At 37.8% G+C, this 24,970-nt stretch overlaps 1 protein-coding gene across 1 annotated transcript in view; it reads right to left on the bottom strand.

Moving 5' to 3' along the window:
- Positions 1-24,970, bottom strand: part of LOC107553604 (rhotekin a) — a 109,276-nt gene extending 84,306 nt beyond the window's left edge. The window contains exon 1 of the mRNA XM_016235889.1: positions 24,612-24,970. Within this exon, the coding sequence (XP_016091375.1) occupies positions 24,612-24,722 (111 nt within the window). The 5' untranslated portion in view covers positions 24,723-24,970. The remainder of the gene's footprint in view (positions 1-24,611) is intronic.

The following is a 24,970-nucleotide window of genomic DNA, read 5'->3' on the forward strand; positions in this document are numbered from 1 at the left end:
GTGAATTGTTTTTGTCAAGAGAACATCGTTATTTATATTCAAGAAAAGTCCTCCCCAGCCTACTGTCACTAAAGCTATAGGTCTTTTGGAGTCAGAGACATACTGAACTGACACAAACTAGAGCTCATAATTGTGAACTAATTCAATCACTTCCTAATTATTAACATTTTTAAATTAATTATTTTTATTATTATTTTATGTTTTTGTTTGAAATAAACAGAGAACATCCATCCTTTGGTAAGAGGAAAAAATTCACAATTTCAACCTGTAGCCGACTTATTTGGGGGATATCATATTCATAAATTAGTTTCCACAAAGAACCCAATTGTTCACTTTTAAGACGTTACTGTTGTGATTAGTAATTAATTGGTTATTCTTTATTAATTGGTCATAGTTTGCAAGTAGTTCTCAATGAGGATATATATTTTTTTAGTAATTATCAAATATATAATAAGGAACTACCTTAGTCCAAAATTTGCTACTACTTACTGCTTAGTTAATCTTGCTTCTCTATTAGTTAATAAGTTAAGTGTTAATGTAGTACTACCTATTACTTCCTGCATAGTTACTTGTTAACAACGGACCATTATTCTAAAGTGTTACTGAAAAAACATCACATGACATGTCCAATTGTATGACTAATGTCCATGTCAGCTCTGCACAACTGAGATAAGATAAGTGTGAACTGGACATCTTGATGTCCTTGAGCACAAGATCCTGGGTTGAGTCCTGAACGATTTGACATCCTGCTGTTTTGAACATCTGAGCCTCTATTCATATTTAGGAAGAAAACATGCCTAAACTAAAGGGTGTTATCAGCAAAGTCAGTGTCAACTAAATAATGTGCTAGCTTCCAATATCCACAATGTGTATGAGAGTGTTTAGCAGGTTGTAATGTTAGTGTATTTGTATGCTATTGCTTGACTACACTGTAAAAAATGACCGTGAATTTAACAGTAAAAGACTGTAAAAAGGCTACATTAAAATCCTGTTAAATGGTTAACGGTGAATTTCCCTACTATATACAGTGAAAAACTGTATTGGACATTACATGTATTGGACATTAATTTTACGGTAGTATACCGTTTTTGGAAGTGAAAAAGACCATATAATTTACAGTGAATAACCGTAAATTGCCATTCTCAGAATTCCCAGTGTTACATTTCAAGTTTGATGTTTTTTTGTTGAAATAACTGTTTCTTATTAGTTTTTTCTTATCAGTTTTGTATATTAGAGTTGTGTGTTACACCTAATGTTGTTAAATGAATGTTTATTGCATGATTTCAGTTTTATGTGTGTTACGATGATGGCGTTTAGTGTTTGTGTGAATGACACTGTGCACCTTCTATATTTGTTATTATTTAAAAGCTGCTTGTGATGGGCTTTGGTTCATCATGTGACTTTCTCATCACCACCTGTATTTAGTGGTTATCAGTGTATTAAAAAGGTTCAAAACAGATTTCAGTACTTCAATAGGTTGGTATATTAACATTATATCAGTTAATGAAAATACGGTATTTAACTGTAAATTTAAGTTAAAACCGTAAAATCTAAAACGTTGCTACCGTATTTTTTACGGTAAAATTCCGGCAACCACAGCTGCCAGTTTTTTTTACCGTAAATCTTACGGATTTTTTTTTACAGTGTAGTAATGCATTTGGTGCCTATACTGTATACATGGCATTTATAATGAACTACAACATGCTGTATTCTGTCACTGGTTCATATCTTATTTTACAACAAATAGAAACACTCCTTACACTTTATTTTATGGAACCCTTGTTACAGTGTAACTGAATATTCAACCTTTATGCACCTTTAGGGTGTACACTCAGGATGTTTGGTTTTCACACAGAATTGGGCTACTTTAACACTGTTGCCACGGGTTGTTTTTCATGTCCGCGGGTTGAAGCGCCTATAGCGTTTAGCTCATGGAATGCGAATTTTACCAGGGGAACCCAGACAGAAACGTGTATTTTAGGTGAATTTTACCCCCCAGAACGCAATTGGGCTATTTTGGGGCTAGTTTTGAGAAGTAATTGTGCCGGTTTTGTTATGAAAACCTGGCAATCCTGGTTCTGAGACGTGTGCTCAGGACTGCGCATGTGCACTGGCGGGTCTAGCCTGAAAAACAGACTTTTTAATGCTATTTGAGCAAAAGAAACAACATTTATGAGACTGTTGTTGTCAGATTCCATTGGTGATTTTGGTAACGCTTTACTTGAAGGGGTGTGCATAAGACTGACATGACACCTTCATAATCATGACATGACACATGTCATGAATATGAAGGAGGTTTTATGCATGTTTATGACAACTGTCATTAAGTGTAATTCGCTCAGTTATGTCATTTTTAATGCAAATATGACATTATTTGACCTAACCCTACCCCTGCCCTTACCCCTAACCATAGCCCATAACAAAAGACATCTCAAACAATGTCATCTTTGCATTAAAAATTACATAACTGAGCGAATGACACTTAATGACAGTTGTCATTAACATGCATAAAAAAACCTTCATATTCATGACATGATTATGTAGGTGTCATGTCATGATTATGAAGGTGTCATGTCAGTCTAATGCACACCCCTTCAAGTAAAGTGTAACCGTGATTTTAAATATGAATTTTAAGCTTGGAGAACAGTTTTGGAGAAATTGATGTTTCCCCATCAAAGAGATAGGAGCTGCACTTGCATGCCCGAGAGGCGTTTCAAAGATGGCCACCGAGTGACATGATATATATACACTGGTGTCAAAAGTATTCACATTCATTACTCAGGTAGAAGTATAGATACTAGGGTTTAAAAAGACTTCTGTAGAAGTTGAAGTATCAACTCAAGCTTTTTACTCTCACTCGTGGAGATAACATGGCCAATGTGAAATTGCAATTACAGCCACCAGATGGCTTGAGCATTACTCTCAATGTCTCAATTGTCCTTTCCACACATAATTTCACAAGTTTTTACTTAGATTTATGTTAAGACATTCTAAAATCATTATTATAACAATAAAAAATGACTCTTCGTCAAAGTTCAGCTTTTTTGTACTAAAGTATCATTTTTGCAATTATGACATTATTACAGTCAAACCTGAACATGGTGTTATATGTGTGTATACGTGTGTGTGTGTGTGTACCTGTTATTCCCTACGTTAGGGACCAAATGTCCCCACAAGGATAGTAATACCAGTAAATGTTGACCTTTTGGGGACCTTTGGTCCCCACAGCATAGGGAATACCAGGTACACACACACAAGTGATTTTGTGGGTTTTGAAGGGAGTTTGTGGGGGGTGTTGTGTGCATATTTCCTCCATCATGGATATGTTGTGGTTTCACCCCTTCATATTTTGTGTGTTTTGCGCATTGTAACTGACATTCTTGACAAATTCTGTAAGAGAAAGCAATTTCTCCCATTGATAGCTATGAGTGATTTTGGAGGAGTGGTGTGTGTGTGTGTGTGTGTTGAAAGTGCTGCCACTTCATTTCTGTGTATTTGTATTCTGCATTGTGGCTGAAGTAGTGATTTTACTTGACAAATTCCCATTAATTTCAATGTCAACATCAATCAAACATCCTGAGTGTGACCTTTTTTTTTTTCAACACCAACATACAACCAGATATCGATCCAACTTATGTTTTTTGTTTGTAACATTAATTAATTACTATAGGGTTATAATTAGGGTTTGACTTAATTGCATGTAATTATGCATAATTTACTGTTATTACATTTCTATCATTACATTAGCTGTATCTACGTTATGTAACAATGTCAATATTATTTCAAGGCTTCACTCTCTGTTCTGTTCTCTTAGGCAGATGTACATCATGTACTTTCTCTTTTTCACATTCTCTATGCTGTTGTTTTTGCGTGAGGAACTTAAACCACCCCTTGACAGCTTGAGAGAAACACGTTTACAATCTTACTTGCATCTTATTATCCTATAACTAACAATTAAGTTTCTTGCTATCCATATAAGGTAATAACTCCTGAATACTTTGATTGGATGCCTGAGACATCCAGGCTGATATTGCTTGTATAAATATAACCTATCTTCCTTAATAAAGCTGAGAATCCTTTGGTAGTGCATCAACTCTTTGTCGGCTCATTCTTTCTCTCAGACCTGTGCAGCAACGGAGCACCACTGGGGTTGAAGATAGAATAATTAACAAATAAAACAATCTTCTAAAGATTAAATCTAACAACTCAGGGAGCTCGTCCAGTACATTCCTAAGAAACAAGGAACGAAAACCATCCTCCATCACAGGCAAGTTATTTTAATGTTTCCTGAAGCACGCTGTATATTGGAGGACTACTATCTAAACCTTACGCCTGTTTCACACCGCAAGCTTGAGCTTCGCATCAGCGTAACTACATCGTCACTACAGCAGCAGACTCGTGAGAGTATTCCCATTGGAAGCATTTGTACAGCGTCACAGCAGCAGCTCCAAAGCTACATATTTCTTTACAGAGACAACTATCAATTTGTTTTTAGAAGTTAGTCAGTTATAAACTTGAAAGTTTGAAAGTCTTGAAAGTTGGTTAACATGGGGATGTGCATGTTAACACGGGAATTCGCATGTACATTTTGAACAACAAAAACAGCTCTGATCATGTCGTTTCAGTCATACTTCAATATAGAAGTGCTGTTTATAATGATTTTTTTTAGATTACACCGTACTTTCACCCAAACTGAATAATTCAAAACAGGTTTAAATGGGTAAATCTTCTATACATATTTTTCTTGAGACGTGCACTCAGGACTGCGCATGTGCACTGGCGGATCTAGCTTGAAAAACAGGCTTTTTTTAATGCTATTTGAGCAACAAAAAAAAAACATTTATGAGACTGTTGTTGTCAGATTTCATTGGTGATTTTAAATATGAATTTTAATCTTAAAGGGGTCATATGATGTTGCTAAAAAGAACATTATTTTGTGTATTTGGTGTAATGAAATGTGTTTATGCAGTTTAAGGTTCAAAAAACACATTATTTTCCACATACTGTACATTATTGTTTCTCCTCTATGCCCCGCCTTTCTGAAACGCGTCGATTTTTACAAAGCTCATCGGTCTGAAAAGCAAGGTGTGCTGTGATTGGCCAGCTATCCAGTGCGTTGTGATTGTTACTTACAGTCTGATAGCCGGCATTGTAGTCTACTCTACCAGGATCAGGAAACGGTCCTCCATAAAATGTGCTGCACACATCTGAATATTTGGGTTGAAGTGTTCTGGAACAGTGTTGTAAATACGACTTAACCACTGATTTCTAGTCGTGTCCATTTTTGGAAGGCCAAACAAAGTAGTTTCGCTTTCACAACGAAACACAGCGTCACACACGGTGGCCTAGAGTGAGCGGCGGCGGCCTAGAGTGAGCAGAGACCGGCGGCTACAGTGAGGAACGGCCGGAGGGCTAGAGTGAGCAGAGGCGGCGGGCTTGAGAACGGTGCGGCTGGCAGATTCGACGAAGGAGGCTTGCGGCAACCACATGTGACGACCCCGGGCTGGACTCCGCATCGTCCACGGTGAAAGCCGATCCGGCAATCCACAGAGCAAAGTTGTTGTATTTCCTCAGCAACCAGCACGGATCAGCTCTAGGCATGACGAAGCAGATATCGTCCTTTTTTGGAAGGCCAAACAAAGTGGTTTGGCTTTCACAACGAATCACACAGCGCCTTCACGACATGGCGGCGGCAACAACAATACTACAGCGAGAATAAAAGTTATGCCTTCTTTCTTTGCATGAACATTTGGGCGGCGTTATGCAAATCTTCCCACATAGTGACATAGATATGTGGGGGTAGGGCTGCACGATAAATCGAAATGGAATCAAGATTGCGATTTGACAGAAGCTGCGATTGTCATGCGTATCTTTCAGTGAAGCACGGTTCTGTGATCAGCAGTAAATCTCCATCCATAGGCCAGAGGGCGCTCTCACGCTGAAACTCCAAATACGCCTCGCAGAAGGAACCCAGAAAATGCCTATCGCTGCAGCTGAATAAACAGAAGATTCAACTGCTTTCATTGATTCAACGTGACTAATAAACACACGACTACGGCAATATACGGTTTATCTGAGTTTTATTATTATAATTTTCATTCAAATAAAGTATATTTATAATGCAATGCCTTTATCACTGCTTAAATACTATGAAATATGTTGCGTGCCTTATTCTGTGTAAGAAGCCACATCATCTCACAGAAGGATTTATTTCAAACACTCGACTGACATTATGAAGTGAGTTTGGAGTAAAAATATGTTATTAAATGTGGTATTTTCACATGCTTTCAGATGGAGCAGCATTTACTTCACAGAGCTGTAGTTCACTGAGAAGCTATGCAAACAGCTGTCATTATCGCGAACAATTTCTTCAATTTCAGAATCGCGCAATAGAATCTTCTGTGATTTTTTTTGCATAACTTGTCAGTGAACTACGGCTATGTGTAGTAAATTCTGCTCCATCTGAAAGCACGTGATGATGATTTCCTGCTGATTACAGAACCGGCATTACTAACAAAATGCGCATGACAATCGCTTTCGTTTAATCGTGCAGCCCTATGTGGGGGCGTGTTAGAACGAGCCGTTTTAGGTAGACGTGGCTAACTCTTAACTTTTATAAAGAATATCTCTTTGGATTTGAGACTTTAGTCTTTGCAACTTTACAGATCTTCTTTATGCACCAAGAGCTTGTAACACTCCAAAGAGAAAGGAAAAATTGAAATCGCATCATATGACCCCTTTAAGCTTGGAGAACAGTTTTGGAGAAATTGATGTTTCCCCATTCAAAGAGATAGGAGCTGCACTTGCATGCCGGAGAGGCGTTTCAAAGATGGCCACCGAGTGACATGACTTATATATATATATTAATGGGACTTTGCTTTCACTCATGGAGATAACATGGCCAATGTGAAATTGCAATTACAGCCACCAGATGGCTTGAGCATTACTCTCAATGTCTCAATTGTCATTTCCACACATAATTTCACAAGTTTTTACTTAGATTTATGTTAAGACATTCTAAAATCATTATTATAACAAAAAAATATTGACTCTTCGTCAAAGTTCAGCTTTTTTGTACTAAAGTATCATTTTTGCAATTATGACATTATTACAGTCAAACCTGAACATGGTGTTATATGTGTGTATACGTGTGTGTGTGTGTGTGTACCGGTTATTCCGTACGTTAGGGACCAAATGTCCCCACAAGGATAGTAATACCAGTACATTTTTACCTTTTACAGCATAGGGAATACCAGGTACACACACACAAGTGATTTTGTGGGTTTTGAAGGGAGTTTGTGGGGGGTGTTGTGTGCATATTTCCTCCATCGTGGATATGTTGTGGTTTCACCCCTTCATATTTTGTGTGTTTTGTGCATTGTAACTGACATTTTTGACAAATTCTGTAAGAGAAAGCAGTTTCTCCCATTGATTGCTATGAGTGATTTTGGAGGAGTGGTGTGTGTGTGTGTGTGTGTGTGTGTGTGTGTGTGTGTATTTCTGTGTATTTGTATTCTGCATTGTGGCTGAAGTAGTGATTTTACTTGACAAATTCCCATTAATTTCAATGTCAACATCAATCAAACATCCTGAGTGTGACCTTTTTTTTTTTCAACACCAACATACAACCAGATATCGATCCAACTTATGTTTTTTGTTTGTAACATTAATTAATTACTATAGGGTTATAATTAGGGTTTGACTTAATTGCATGTAATTATGCATAATTTACTGTTATTACATTTCTATCATTACATTAGCTGTATCTACGTTATGTAACAATGTCAATATTATTTCAAGGCTTCACTCTCTGTTCTGTTCTCTTAGGCAGATGTACATCATGTACTTTCTCTTTTTCACATTCTCTATGCTGTTGTTTTTGCGTGAGGAACTTAAACCACCCCTTGACAGCTTGAGAGAAACACGTTTACAATCTTACTTGCATCTTATTATCCTATAACTAACAATTAAGTTTCTTGCTATCCATATAAGGTAATAACTCCTGAATACTTTGATTGGATGCCTGAGACATCCAGGCTGATATTGCTTGTATAAATATAACCTATCTTCCTTAATAAAGCTGAGAATCCTTTGGTAGTGCATCAACTCTTTGTCGGCTCATTCTTTCTCTCAGACCTGTGCAGCAACGGAGCACCACTGGGGTTGAAGATAGAATAATTAACAAATAAAACAATCTTCTAAAGATTAAATCTAACAACTCAGGGAGCTCGTCCAGTACATTCCTAAGAAACAAGGAACGAAAACCATCCTCCATCACAGGCAAGTTATTTTAATGTTTCCTGAAGCACGCTGTATATTGGAGGACTACTATCTAAACCTTACGCCTGTTTCACACCGCAAGCTTGAGCTTCGCATCAGCGTAACTACATCGTCACTACAGCAGCAGACTCGTGAGAGTATTCCCATTGGAAGCATTTGTACAGCGTCACAGCAGCAGCTCCAAAGCTACATATTTCTTTACAGAGACAACTATCAATTTGTTTTTAGAAGTTAGTCAGTTATAAACTTGAAAGTTTGAAAGTCTTGAAAGTTGGTTAACATGGGGATGTGCATGTTAACACGGGAATTCGCATGTACATTTTAAACAACAAAAACAGCTCTGATCATGTCGTTTCAGTCATACTTCAATATAGAAGTGCTGTTTATAATGATTTTTTTTAGATTACACCGTACTTTCACCCAAACTGAATAATTCAAAACAGGTTTAAATGGGTAAATCTTCGAGACATATTTTTCTTGTTAAAACACACTAAACATGCTTATTCTGTGCATTTTGAGCAGTTTTGTGTGAAATCATTTATTTTCTCCATCAAAAGTGTGCTGTCACTTTAATTGAGTGGAGCAGGCGCGCGTTTTTGTGACAAATGAGGACATCAATTTGCATAATGACAAGGGTATGACATAGGTATTACAAGGAGAAGGTGACTTTTCAGGACATTACCCCATGTCCCCACTTTTCAAAACGCATATAAATCACACAGAATGGAATGTATTGAAAATCTGAAATAGCACAAAGTTTCCTGTAAGGGGTAGGTTTAGGGGTAGGGTTGATGTAGGGCAATAGAATATATGGTCTGTACAGTATAAAAACCATTACGCCTATGGAGAGTCCCCACTTTTCACAAAAACAAACCTGAGTGTGTGTGTGTGTGAGCGTTCCACATTGTTAGTGTTACCACTTCATTTCTGTGTATTTGTGTTCTGCATTGTGGCTGAAGTAGTGATTTTACTTGACAAATTCCTATTAATTTCAATGTCAACATCAATCAAACATCCTGAGTGTGACCTTTTTTTTTTCAACACCAACATACAACCAGATATCAATCCAATTTATGTTTTTTGTTTGTAACATTAATTAATTACTATAGGGTTATGATTAGGGTTTGACTTAATTGCATGTAATTATGCATAATTTACTGTTATTACATTTCTATCATTACATTAGCTGTATCTACGTTATGTAACAATGTCAATATTATTTCAAGGCTTCACTCTCTGTTCTGTTCTCTTAGGCAGATGTACATCATGTACTTTCTCTTTTTCACATTCTCTATGCTGTTGTTTTTGCGTGAGGAACTTAAACCACCCCTTGACAGCTTGAGAGAAACACGTTTACAATCTTACTTGCATCTTATTATCCTATAACTAACAATTAAGTTTCTTGCTATCCATATAAGGTAATAACTCCTGAATACTTTGATTGAATGCCTGAGACATCCAGGCTGATATTGCTTGTATAAATATAACCTATCTTCCTTAAAGCTGAGAATCCTTTGGTAGTGCACCAACTCTTTGTCGGCTCATTCTTTCTCTCAGACCTGTGCAGCAACGGAGCACCACTGGGGTTGAAGATAGAATAATTAACAAATAAAACAATCTTCTAAAGATTAAATCTAACAACTCAGGGAGCTCGTCCAGTACATTCCTAAGAAACAAGGAACGAAAACCATCCTCCATCACAGGCAAGTTATTTTAATGTTTCCTGAAGCACGCTGTATATTGGAGGACTACTATCTAAACCTTACGCCTGTTTCACACCGCAAGCTTGAGCTTCGCATCAGCGTAACTACATCGTCACTACAGCAGCAGACTCGTGAGAGTATTCCCATTGGAAGCATTTGTACAGCGTCACAGCAGCAGCTCCAAAGCTACATATTTCTTTACAGAGACAACTATCAATTTGTTTTTAGAAGTTAGTCAGTTATAAACTTGAAAGTTTGAAAGTCTTGAAAGTTGGTTAACATGGGGATGTGCATGTTAACACGGGAATTCGCATGTACATTTTAAACAACAAAAACAGCTCTGATCATGTCGTTTCAGTCATACTTCAATATAGAAGTGCTGTTTATAATGATTTTTTTTAGATTACACCGTACTTTCACCCAAACTGAATAATTCAAAACAGGTTTAAATGGGTAAATCTTCGAGACATATTTTTCTTGTTAAAACACACTAAACATGCTTATTCTGTGCATTTTGAGCAGTTTTGTGTGAAATCATTTATTTTCTCCATCAAAAGTGTGCTGTCACTTTAATTGAGTGGAGCAGTGCAGCAAAAATAGACTCTGCATCGAAAACCATTGCTTCAGTGCTGCTCACGCGGCACTCCTGCTCCCGGTGTGAATGCACTCATTTGTTAACATGCACTGCATGTACATGTGAAACTGGCCTTAGTGTTGTTATCCCTTGAGCATTTTAAAGGAAGATTTTTCAATTACCTGACAAATATTGTGGGGCAGTCACTCTCTAAAAGGGGGAATATACTGATATATTCTCTTGTAGTTAATAGAAATACAAATATGCAGCAAAGACTAGGAATGGGAGGATTGCCATTGTTTGTCAAATATTACACTGGAAAGTTATGTATGCTGTGTTTCCAACACTCGCCCTTATGGTCTCTAACATTTCTTGCACAACACAATCACAGGATGTTGTACTATAGAGTTCATACTATATACTGTTGTAATAGAGGTTTTTGCCAATATGCTTATTGGGTTCCGTTGTGGGTTTAGTTCAAAAATAATTTGAAGCAAAACAAACAAAGCAGATAAAAAAATTATTTGAAACAGAACAAATCTGATGTAACTGAATCTCAAACATCCCCCCTCTTTTATATATAGAATTCCAACAATGCTCAATACACCTCTTCCCAGCTCTCACAGTTCAAGAGTGCCCGGCATACTAACTAAAAAGAGCGAGGCTCCTATGACATCAGAGCGTGGATGATTATCATCCTCTCTGGTTCCTCTTAGCAGGGCTTTCTGCCAGGGACCAAGAGAACCCTTCTTTTAAATCCAAAAGCATGTGCTCCTGTTTGGGCCCCAGTGTTGAAAGATTCCCCATTGTTCTCTGGGGCCTGCATTTCTTCGAGATATCAGCTTCTTTCTAGCTAATGGCATGTGCAGTCTCATTCTCGACATGGCAAAAGGCACCGAATGAGTGTAATGTGTGACCTTTAAAATCCTAGGAAAGTCAAATATATGAATGGAATGACCTTACAACCTTCAGCTAAAGAGGCACATGTGCACAAATAGTCATCATGCATCTAACATGAACCACAAAAAGAAATAATTTAATATAACAGCTGCTACCGTTCAAATGTGTGGGGTCGGAAAGATTATGCTTATATGCTCACCATGACTGCATTTAAAAATACAGTAAAAACAGTAATGCTGTGAAATATTATTAAAACTTAAATTAACTGCTTTCTTATTTATTTATATGATGGCAAACATGTCAATGGTACCTTTGCACATATGCCAGTCACCCATGCCATTTGCTCTGCTGCACTCCCATATCATGAAAGATGTTTGCTTTTGCATCTGTTGCTGATGAATGTCTGGACGGTCTTTTTGGTCTTTGGGACTGAGAACTCAACCATCCATCATCCATTTTTCCCAGAAAGTTGAAATGTGGACTCATCTGACCACAGCACACATTTCCACTGTCTTTTTGACTATCTGAGATAGGCCCTTTTCACATGACGTCACGCAACTTCCGTTCTGATGCGAAGCAGGGTATTCTTACTTCCGCCAGCATAGTAAGCGCTATCGCTACCAGCATGGGGTTCACCCAAATGCTTGTACAACTGCCACAAATACGATTAGAGGATGACTGCTGCTGTCTATTCTCGTCCTCATCCAGGGAGAGGCGTCTGGCATCTCAAACGAACTTACCGAATACCGATCAGTGAGATTTGCCGCTTGAAGTCGAGGGAGGAGTTGAAAACGGAGCACTGAAGTCACTGATTTCCGCGACTCTCGCGCACTGTTTGCTGTCTTTATTGCAGTTAGATGAAGTTGGTTAGATATATTTCTCAAATAAACAAACGTTTTAGACATTTACATGTGGTAACAGAAAGCCTTTTCATTCAGTAATTTATGTCCTGCTTAATACAGCGCCTGCATGTACAAGAATAGTTCAACATAAGCTTGTACTATTTAAATATCAATAAAATGGGGTCTATAATTCTCCGTTTTATTATTTAATGTAATTCAGAAATAAACATTAAATATATTAAGTTTATATAAAAAAGCTTTTACAGTTAAAAACAGATGCCAGCATTTGTGTAAATAAATATAAAACGCAGGTCATAGCTGTTTTTTAAAGATCACATTGCATATAGCCTATAATGAAAATAAAATACGATCGATCATATTAATCAATAATAATTCAAAAAGTAAAAACACGGTATACATGTAGTTAAATCGAAATTGAATGGAGGAATTTAAGTAATTGTAGAAGTCCAAAGTTCGGTAGAACTACGCGGCTGTCCTTTTTGCATTGTTTCAATATTAAGCCATATTCTTGAACTGGATAATGAGTTTCTTTTCAGACCACTAGCCTTTATGGATGTGAAACTTGCCATGTAGTAAAACGATTTAATACATAAAAAAATATGACTTGTGTCCATGTCATTTCCCCATAGTAAATAAAAACAAAATCACGTTGTTTGTCTTTTTAGTGCCCAACTATAGGGGGAATTTAATTTACACCGTGTACTCGTGTGTACAAATTATCCAAGGAATGACATAAACCGAAATAACAAGTGAAAAGGTTTCAAGTATGTATTCCGTGTGAACACATAATCGTTGTCATACAAATCTGAAAGCAAGCAGTTGCAGCAAGCAAACCACCCATCTAAAGCAGATGAAGAAAAACGTTCGCAAAAGAACCCGACTGTAAGTACTTTAACATTATTAGTCTTAACTCTTAAATAACGCCTTTCATATTTCAAGTTTTTCCTACATTTTCCCGAGAAGTCTCCAGTGTAAAGGTATAACGGAAGTACAGATACACTGTTTTGCGGGAAAGCGGAAGTTAGCTGACGTCACTGTGAAAAGGGCCTATTAACTAACTCTGGCCCATAGAACCCCGCGGCATCACTGCATAGAATTGATGTATAACTTTCTCCTAGAGTAACAGAGACTCAAGTAGCATTTATTGATGCAGCGGCAGACTGTGTTAGGGACAAAGGTTTTCCGAAGTACTCCTGAGCCCATGTGGCTATATTTAAGACCGCAGCATGACAGTTTCTTATGCAATGCCATCTGAGGGCTCAAAGGTCATGCACATTCATGACATTCATGAGGTTTCCTGCCTTGCCCCACACAAACTGAGATTTCTCTGGATTCCCTGAATATTTTCACAAAATTATGTATGGTAGATGGTGAAATACTTAAATTCTTTGTGATTTTTGCATTGAGAAATGTGATTTTTGATTTGTTTGATACTTCTCTCATGAAATGATACATTATAAATATCTTTACTGACATTTTTATCAGTTTAATGTGTCCTTGTCGAATGAAAGGATTAAACTTTTTTTTTTTTTACTATAAGTACAATGAATATCCTTTCTTCCCTGAGGAAGTGTCAGAGTAGATAGTCAAGTGCTCAAAGAGAGAGCCCGTCAATGGAGAAAACATTACCATAAAATAAAGAATCAGTCTAAAAAAAACAGTAGCTCAGACTGTGCAAACAAGCCTGCTGGAGGAAAATTTAGATAATAAGGACACCAATGTAGGTAAATTTTTTTCTTGGCACCCGCATCAATAATATTGAGCAGTCATTTTGGAGAATCCAGTACAAAGTGAATTAAGCAGAATTCAGTCAGGAAAGAACCAGGCGGTATGGGTGGAAGGGTGTGTCTGTTGGTGTGCATCCTACATCTCTTTTAACTTCCTCGGAGGCACTGTGGTTTTAATGGACCATGCTGTAAGCAAACCAAAAGAATGTATGCAAACTACTATGCAAATCTAAAAATGATAGTGTGATTTAGATGACAACTGGCATGACAGAGCACAACCTTTTTTTTTTTGCATTTTGCGGCAGTTGTTACGGTTGCAATTAAAAAAAGTGACTTGAGACTTGAAATTAAACAAAGGCATTACACAAGATCTGTGAGCCAATTTTTCCATTACTGCTTTTAAGTCTGCTTAACGGAGCCAGCAATCTTTCGTCTTTCTACCACTCACTATAATTGCTTCACCTGGGCCTTCACACACAAACTGAGGCAAGATATTGTACAGTTCAATCAGGTCACCCGTCTCTGTGTGTGCAAAGGTAAATAGATCATTTTCATTAAGCCATATTGATTTCCAACCAGCGACCATGTTAAAGACATCAAACATCTCATCCAGTCTAGAGGGGGGTAATATGTCAGTGGGGAACTACTGGGCATCTTAAAGCCTTTTCAGCAAAGCACACAATGACTTAAGTGAAATCACATACATCTTGAATGAGGGACTGAATTAGAAAGTGCATTTGGTGCCTAAATGATAGTGATAGGGGCTAGTAGGCAATCTTATCAGCAAAGGAAATATATGCAAACTCTGATTACAAGCGGTTCAAGATTTAAACAACCTCCTTTTATTTGATTAAAAAATAATAACTATTCAACACGAGTGTGAGTACTAAATGATGACAGAACAGAATATTCATTTTTGGATAAACTTTCCATTCCACTTCAAAATCTGATAGCAATTTTATAATTCTTCAATGAAAACAAAAACTCTTTTAAACCAATAAATTTACATGACTCTTCCAGTCATTTCTATCATTTATATTAGGATTTAAAGGGGTCATATGATGCTGCTAAAAATAACATTATTTTGTGTATTTGGTGTAATTAAATGTGTTTATGCAGTTTAAGGTTCAAACACATTATTTTCCACATACTGTACATTATTGTTTCTCCTCTATGCCCCGCCTTTCTGAAACACGTTGATTTTTACAAAGCTCATCGTTCTAAAAAAGCGAGGTGTGCTGTGTTTGGCCAGCTATCCAGTGCGTTGTGATTGGCCGAATACCTCAAGTATAACCTCGTGTGACGGAAATGTTATGCCACTTACCATATTGTGATGATGCCCTGTCAGGCCGGAGCAATGATTCAAAAACAAGAAAACCCATTATAAACGAGGCATTCGTTGCATCCAGTGGGGACATAATTATGGATTATAATGACTTATACTGTTTTTTTACGCGTTGCGTTGCATCACGCCGCGTAAACATAAAACCATGTCTGCATTTGTGATCGGAGAAATGACAAACAACAAGCCCTACTCTACACTGCCCAAAAAACTCGCTTTAAATATATAAAATATGAAAACTCTTTAAATATAAAAAACTTACTTACAGTCTTTGAGTCAGAACAGCCGGCATTGTAGTCTACTCTACCAGGATCAGGAAACGGTCCTCCATAAAATGTGCTGCACACATCAGAATATTTGGGTTGAAGTGTTCTGGAACAGTGTTGTAAATACAACTTAATGCACTGTGAGCGGTAATGTCTTATATAGACAGGTGTGTGGCTTTCCTTATCAAGTCCAATCAGTATAATCAAACACAGCTGGACTCGAATGAAGGTGTAGAACCATCTCAAGGATGATCAGAAGAAATGGACAGCACCTGAGTTAAATATATGAGTGTCACAGCAAAGGGTCTGAATACTTAGGACCATGTGATATTTCAGTTTTTCTTTTTTAATAAATCTGCAAAAATGTCAACAATTCTGTGTTTTTCTGTCAATATGGGGTGCTGTGTGTACATTAATGAGGAAAAAAAAATAACTTAAATTATTTTAGCAAATGGCTGCAATATAACAAAGAGTGAAAAATTTAAGGTGGTCTGAATACTTTCCGTACCCACTGTATATATATATATATATACTGTATATGCAAAAGCCCTTTAAGATTTCCTGCTAAAATTTATATTTTTATCAGGCTCCTATGTTTACGGTCAGTAATTTTACTTTAATAGAAATGTATAGGTCTTTTCTATGGAGTTATAGTGTGAAGTTACTGAACCTACACATAGGAGCCTGATAAAAATGCTCACTTTAGAAGAAAATTTCAAATGGCACTTAGAGGCTTTTGCATCTGATTTCAGCCTGATATGCTTGGAGCATCACCATCGTGTGCAATGAAGTGACAGCCCGACCTGCTGCTGCTGCGTATGCCCTGTCTTAGAGTCTTAGAGGACGTCTCACCCATAGACAGATAGCTGACCAGCGTCTCTCTATAGGGGCATCTTCTCATAACCTCTCTCGCGCATCGCCTCAATTTTGGCATAACTTGTATGCTGGTGTAGGATCTCTGTCTTACAACGGACCCACTCACACTATGGAGCCACACACGAAACCCTCACATTCCATTGAGACAAATCGAAGAACTCCTATCCAACCAGATGCAGTCGTAAAACTCATGCAGGGTCAGTGAAGGGTTGAAGCATTTCCTGGACTGTTTGGCTATCTCTCAAGAGACGCTAATAAAAGACAGTACTTTCACAGTGCTTAAAAGCATTGTACGGGCTTTCAAGGACCAGATGGGGATACCCCTGACCAGTTAACACATAAATTGCTAAATCCGATAAACAGAAAGTGGCAGATTAAGAACTCTCTGTCCAGGAGAAACTTGGCAGACTCTCAACTCTGACTTGAGGATGACCTCAGGACACCTCCCCTTTTTCCCCTTTGCATTCCAAAGAAAAGGACGATTTCTGAGACTATTCATTTAAAACTATTGAAAGCATCAGGAGCCATAGATTCACAAATAATATGTTGTATGTCTTGTATATATACATGCTTGATGTGTTCATTTAATCGGTGCAACTTTAATCAGTGTTTATTACCCCTTTTTAGGAAATTAGGTTATTAATATATGTGTGAGATAGGTGAAGTTTAGTATTGAACGGAAACTTGTGATAATTGCAGAATATTGAAATAAGTGAAAAGCTGTTATTTCAAACAGTATTCGTTGTACGACACTATATAGGAGTTATTAACAAAACCTGCAAATCTTCATTTCTCCACATAATAAATGGGGGCCTCTTGTTAATGTATGCATGCTCCGCCTGGCAAGAAGGTGATTGGAAGATCGCGTCGGGGGACGGACCTATGCAGCGGAGCAAAAACCCAATGCAGGACAGATTTGTTTGCTCTTGCCTGTCGCCGTGTTAAGAGCACTCCATCGTGTGCTCACGCGCTTACCATCAAAACGACCACCACATTTCAAACTCAAACACTTCAGTGAAACTTCGCAATCTTCAAAGAACTCTGAGTCTTGCAAACTAAGACTTTTAGCAAAACTGCTGCAGCCTCCGCGTCATAAAGAAGCCAACCAATCTCCGGAGGGCTTTTCCAAAAGAACGTCATTCAAACGTCATTCCGATGTCACCTCAGCAACCAATCAGTAATGGGGTTCCCTCAAAAAGACATCCAGGAAGCCCGTGTCAGTGACGGAATCACCTCAGCTTTTCAGCTGTCAACCAAGCAAAACGCAAGTACAAGCAAAATCTTCGATCTGCTGAACTGACGCTGGTGAATTTAGTTAAGCAGTAAAGATAAGAAAATTATCTGCTTGTTAAATTCTCTAAGGTGAATTTAAATCACTCGTAAAATGAGTTAGAACTTGAAAGCTTCATAGAGCTCCGTCAACTTTCATTTCTGTCATCTGAAACTGTATGTGTGTGTATGTGTGTTTTATCTTAGTTTTGATGTAATCTAGAATAGCCAAATAAATTCATGTTTCATTTATAAAGAAGGATTGTCTGGTGTCATATAATTTCAAGGTTGAAACAAAAGATTGTTGCCAAAAGATCCCTTGCTCGCTGCCTAGCTCGTAGCTTACTCATAATAATGACCTCTTTAAGAGCTAACAAATTATCATAATTGTGTTAACCGTGGCCAGGAAAATACATATGTAATTTGTAAAATATACTGATGATCACTGGCTCGCTGGACGACCCCTGATTTAAAGTGTAAACTAACAAATTTGAAATCGGTTTAATCAGGTGGAATTGGGATATTCAGATCCGAGTCCTCTCAAAACCTGAATGAATTAATAATAATTAATTCCCTACAATTACAAATGAAGGAGAAAAATTCATTACACTGGGATCAATGGATTCGTGAGGGGAAAAAAACGGCCTCTACCATTCCTTCTCAATCTTTATATGGAAAAACAGGAAGAAAGGAAGGTTCACCTGAGCTGGAGGGTTATGGCCAGAAAAATAACGTTCATCGAGATACACGCGACGTCACTTTCTTCACGGCAAGTAAAGCCTCGCCGTGGCGCGATCCATAATTTCCAAAAGCTCATCATATGCAGGACAGGAGGATTGGGAAAGCTCAGCCTCAGCTTCTTTACCCTCCTCAGACATTTCCTGCTTTTGCTGGGCTGATCCCAGCAGAGCACTGGCCCAATAATAATTAATTCCCTACAATTACAAATGAAGGAGAAAAATTCATTACACTGGGATCAATGGATTCGTGAGGGGAAAAAAACGGCCTCTACCATTCCTTCTCAATCTTTATATGGAAAAACAGGAAGAAAGGAAGGTTCACCTGAGCTGGAGGGTTATGGCCAGAAAAATAACGTTCATCGAGATACACGCGACGTCACTTTCTTCACGGCAAGTAAAGCCTCGCCGTGGCGCGATCCATAATTTCCAAAAGCTCATCATATGCAGGACAGGAGGATTGGGAAAGCTCAGCCTCAGCTTCTTTACCCTCCTCAGACATTTCCTGCTTTTGCTGGGCTGATCCCAGCAGAGCACTGGCCCTTGAATCAGACAATGTTAATGAAATAACATCATCCTCCAGCGGCTCACTCTCGAACACAGCCGACGATCGCGCAAGGGAAACCCCTCTTCAAACTCATCGGCCAGATCCACCTGCGATCCCCACGAGCTCATTCCCTTCCGTGCCTCAGCAGCGGCGGGTCCTGAATCGCGGGAAGCAGATGGCTGCCCCTCTTTCCTCGAAAAGAGAGACAAACGAGAGCGGAGCTTTTTCACAACGTTCACAGTGCACGCCGATTGCCCCCTCGGAGACATCGCGTGCGTGCTCTTTTCCCAAACAAACAACGCATAGATCGTGTGTGTCATCAGATGTTAAACAACGTCAACACGGATGCACACATCCTTAAATGCTTTGCTAGTGCTCGCCATAATGAGATGAATAGAGATCGCTCTTACCACAGAAATGCACGCTTCAAACAAAACAGTCAATGAAGACGAAGAAGAGAATGATGTGTGCTCCCGGCGCCTATTTATACTATAGTCGCACCGGTAGTGACGTCATGGCTGTCGCCGGCCAACGAGTTGGTGTTTTTTCAATGTATGCTTCAGACATGGGTCACGACGAGGCGTTTCCCCATAGCGACCCCTAGAGGACGCAGTTCGAAGTTCCCATGAAAGGGAACCACTGCGATTAACCAAAACTGAGCCGAAAGCTGTGACACAGTCCATGTGTTTTTCCTGTTCAATCTGGACAAGATATGCACATGATTTAAAATCCCTAAAAGTCTAATCAATTTCATTTTTTACATGGATATAAATCATCCTACACAACTAAACTGTAAAAATATAGTCACCACAGCACAATGAAGACTATGGTCCTAAGCCATACAAGGGATTCAAAGCTGCCACTGGGACTCTATGCATCCAACAGCCAAACTCTGAACCAACCATGCTTCTTTCCATCTAACCCAGCAGGCTACGTATAAAAATAATCAGGGGTTAGACGGAGTTCTCTTTTAACTCAACCTACTCTGGGATAATCATATACAGATGCCATGGAGCACTTTCCTCTTAGAAAAATGCAATGTTTGATAAGATCATGTGTAGTAGGGGTCAATGACATATAAGCACGTCAGAAATCATAGAAAGGAGAAATACAATACTGAAACACATGCAAAGTTTGTGCAAATGCAAACTTTTATTGTATGTTTGTTTCATACATTCTTGAAAATATTTTTTAATGACTCTAAAAATGTCATGTAACTATCAAGTGAACTATCATATATGTCAATAGGGATTCAAAATTTATTAAATGGCTTCCTGCGTGTTGGTTATGCCTCTGACTTGATTTGGCTGCCAAATGTTTTTCGAATATAGATTATAATTTAAAACAAAATTTCTTCACTTTTATTTACTTCACTGTCATTTTAATTTTTAAATCTCAGAAAAGTTACGCACCTATAGACACCTTTTTTTTTTTTTGTAAATACTTTTTATTAAGTTTTGACATATACAATTACATTAACAACCATCACACCCTCCGCCCCCCACATACACACGACTTAACAAAAAAAATTAATAAAAAAATTAAAATAATAAATAAAAAATATATATATAAATTACAAAAAAAAAAAAAAAAAAAAAATATATATAAATATAAATATAAATATATATATATATATTCCCGAAAGAAGGGGAACACTTTCATAAGAAACATAAGCACACACTTTGAGAATACTGGTCCAGAAAACATAATGGAGGAAAATAATACAAGTTGTTTCAACGGTAACAGATTTTTGAAAGAAAAGGCATAAAAGCATTATATTCACACTGATAAATAAATGCATAAAATAAATAATAAACTTAATAAAAAATAAAATAAAAAAGGGAATATGTACGAATAACGCGGAGTATGGAGAGATGATGCAAAAAGAAGGAAAGATTAAGGTAGGTAACTCCTACCTCAGAGGCCGGGGAGCTCTTCAAATTATCTTATAAAGGGGGACCATATGTTTTGAAACTTATGTTTTGAACCTCGAACAATGTATTTAATCTTTTCCAACTGAATGCAAGACATTACTTCTTTTATCCAGCTACTGTGTGTTGGAGGGTCTGCCCTTTTCCAATTAAACAATATTAAATGCCTCGCCAGTAGTGTAGTGAAGGCGATAACAGAGCAAATGTCTTTTCTGAGTTCTATACCCTCAGGCGTAACACCAAAAATGCCCATTAAGGGATCAGGGTCAATCTGAATACTATACATATGACTATATGATTTAAAAATTCCCCTCCAAAACTCATCCAGGACAGGACACAACCAGAACATATGGGCAGTTGTGGCAGGAGATTGAGAACATCTATTGCATGCAGGGCTAACATTGGGGTAAATCTTGGCTAATTTGGAGTTAGTAAAATGGAGCCTATGAAGAACCTTAAATTGAATTAATCCATGCCTAGCACAAGGTGAGGAGGAGTGCACCTGTTTTAAAGCGTCTTCCCACTCTCCGTCTGCAATTTCTCTGCCCAAATCACTTTGCCAGGCGTTACGAATATCATCAATGTTCTGCGGGTTTATAGATGTTATAATAGAGTATATGGTTGAGATGAGTCCCCTGCTATGAGGGTTCAGATCAAGCAGTGCGTCGATAGGAGAGGAAGGTGGTATTCTTGGGTAAGAGACAAATATCTTCTTGATGAAACTCCTAATCTGCAGGAATCTAAAAACGTGGGACCTAGGTAAAGTAAAATGACATCTAAGATCTTCAAAAGAGCAAAAAGTATTATCTCCTATAGACACTTTTGACTTCACGCCTGAAGCCCTATCCTATGGAGCCAGATCAGCCTCAAAAATAACACATTTGCAAAACAAAATTCATAAATGCACAGCACAATTTACATTTAAAAAATCTGATTCGTAAATTCAAAACACAATTCATAAATACACTAGTAAAAGCATAAATATTTCCCCAAATGCTCACACAAATGCATCTTACCTAAATAAATTTAAAATGTTTACACAAATATGTATATATAAATTACTTGAATTAATTTCCATCACACATTTATGAATGATGTTACATATATTTATGGAATCTGCATTTGCAAATCGTCACATGTGCGTGGACTGCTTTGAATTTGTGTGCGGTATTTTTGAGACCTTCCTGACAGGTTAAGATTCATAAATATCTTTTTTTGGAGGATGTTCCGTTCAGCCAATCGCGGTGAGCTTTTATTCCACCAATCAAAACGCTTTTTACTGAACAGACTCAAGAAGCTCAACGCTGTGCTTGTACTGTGCAGTGTTCCATGATCGGGTCCTTGATGTAAAGACATTTTAATGGGCAGTGTTGGGCAAGTTACTCTGAAAATGTAATTAAGTTACTGATTACTCCTTTTAAAAGTAATCATATTACTGTTCTGATTACTTTATTTCAAAAGTAATTAGTTACATTACTAGTTACTGTTACTTTATTCCCCATTACATTTATGAAATCCCAGCATACACGCTCCCGATAAGTATTTGTTATTAAAGCATCAACATTCACAGAACACTGTTATTTTAACTAAAGCAGCGGCTGCTGCGTGCATGGTTTGGTATTGTAAGGACCCGGCAGTAAGCGCTAGCAGCCAGGTGCATTATGGGTATTTGTTTAGAGTTGATTGATGTGTTAATTAAGCAAGATGGTTGGGTTTTTGCTTTAGCAATGTTATTTGTGTTTATGTTCAAGTTAGTTCGGGTGGGTTTGGTTCATTTACTGCCTTGTTATAAAAGTGGCTGTCACCGTCATGGAGAGAGAGATGTGTAGGGGAGGCACTTGGCGATATGGCCATGCTTATGTAAATTCATATTCAGTATATAGATTAAAAGGAGAAAGTTGACATTAATGTCTTCTGCTGGTAGGTGCTGTCTGTGCTTCTGTTCTCAGAGACACTCAGGGTTGTGCGTCGTATTGGACGCGAGTGTTCGCACTTTCCAATAACGAAACTATAAGTCTCGACGTCCAGATGCTAGCATCCTGTTAGCAATTAGCTTAGCTCCAGTTAGCCCCATGTTCTATAGAACAACTGCGCGTTGTTACAGTGTGACAGAATGCCAGCAAAGAGAGCTGCATTTACAGTCTCTAAAAGACATCTCATTTCATAGTTATAATATCTCACACATCTCTGTTATAACACAATAAATATAAGCATAATTAATCGTTCATAATGTCTACAATTCGTGTGTTATAATGAGAGGATTCGTGAGCACGCAAATTTCAGCACGGCATTGCTCAACGCTGCAAACACATGTTACAGCCTAAATAGAAACTCTGCATACGCTTGCACCTGTTATAACAGATAGAGATTTCAGCACGGAGGATGAAAACCACACTCAACGAGTGAGTAAAGTCGTTTTTTTTATCTGATGGTGTTATTAAATGAAATATCTGGACATTTAACACTTATTTGATAGCATTACAGATTGATCTGAATAAACAGGGTATGTGCAACTTTGGTGTATAAGACAGCAGGCTAACCGGGTAGCTGTATTTTGTGCGAACGATATAAATCATAATGTGATTTTGTAGAAATTGTAATCAGGTGCTAAAAAAAAAGAGAGTACCCACTAAAATGTCTTTACATCAAGGACCCGAACACTGCACAGTACAAGCACAGCGTTGAGCTTCTTGAGTCTGTTCAGTAAAAAGCGTTTTGATTGGTGGATTATAAGCTCACCGCGATTGGCTGAACGGAACATCCTCCAAAAAAAGATATTTATGAATCTTAACCTGTCAGGAAGGTCTCAAAAATACCGCACACAAATTCAAAGCAGTCCACGCACATGTGACGATTTGCAAATGCAGATTCAACGATCCATAAATATGTAACATCATTCATAAATGTGTGATGGAAATTAATTCAAGTAATTTATATATACATATTTGTGTAAACATTTTAAATTTATTTAGGTAAAATGTAAACTCACTGCGATTGGCTGAAATATTTATGCTTTTACTAGTGTATTTATGAATTGTGTTTTGAATTTACGAATCTGATTTTGTAAATGTAAATTTTGCTGTGCATTTATGAATTTTGTTTTGTAAATGTATTAATTTTGAGGCCGATCTGGCTCCATACTATCCGGACAACCATTGTCATTATTATTTTGCTTGAGAAATGCATGTCCCGTTATCTAGCCTACTATAAACTACTCGTGTCCACGCCCACAACGATATTTTCTTTTTTCCCAATGGATTACGTCTTTGCACATTTTAATAGGCTACATGTCAATTTCTAAAATCTATAAAAACAAAAAGCTTAAACCACGATTATAAACTACTTGTGTCCACGCCCACAACGATATTTTCTTTTTGATAATGTACTTTTCCCAATGGATTACGCCTTTGCACATTTTAATAGACTACATGTCAATTTCTAAAATCTATAAAAACAAAAAGCTTAAACCACGATTTGTCTTAAGATAAACACCCCACAATAAATAACATTAATATTACACCTGTGTAAAACACCCAGCACATTTCCTCGAGTCCAGCTGAGCCTCTGGACACAATGATCACAGGAGCTTCGTTTACCTGCGGGGTCTCCATGAAAACACTTTGTCTGAACTTTCCACGGCGGATCTCCATCTCCAGCGCGGAGCCCCGAGCGATCGTCGCTCTCGCTGTCTGATTTCGGCAAAACATTCGCGACTTTTAAGTTGACCCTTTACTCCCAAGCAACGCTGTTTATTCTCATAGACCTGAGAGCAAGCCGCAGTTTGGTTTGGAGACGCTCCACGTTGCAGCGGATCACTGTCACAGTCACGTTCATGTAAATCCTCCCGTTACGGTCTGCTACAAAACTACAACAGCAAAACGGATGACAGCAAACAGTACACTATTCTCTGCTGCGTTCACTATTCTAATCTCTCATCAACAACGCGTGTGATTGA

The sequence above is a fragment of the Sinocyclocheilus grahami genome, unplaced genomic scaffold (assembly GCF_001515645.1).
Source record: "Sinocyclocheilus grahami isolate Dianchi unplaced genomic scaffold, SAMN03320097.WGS_v1.1 scaffold475.1, whole genome shotgun sequence".
Classification (NCBI taxonomy): Eukaryota; Metazoa; Chordata; class Actinopteri; order Cypriniformes; family Cyprinidae; genus Sinocyclocheilus; species Sinocyclocheilus grahami.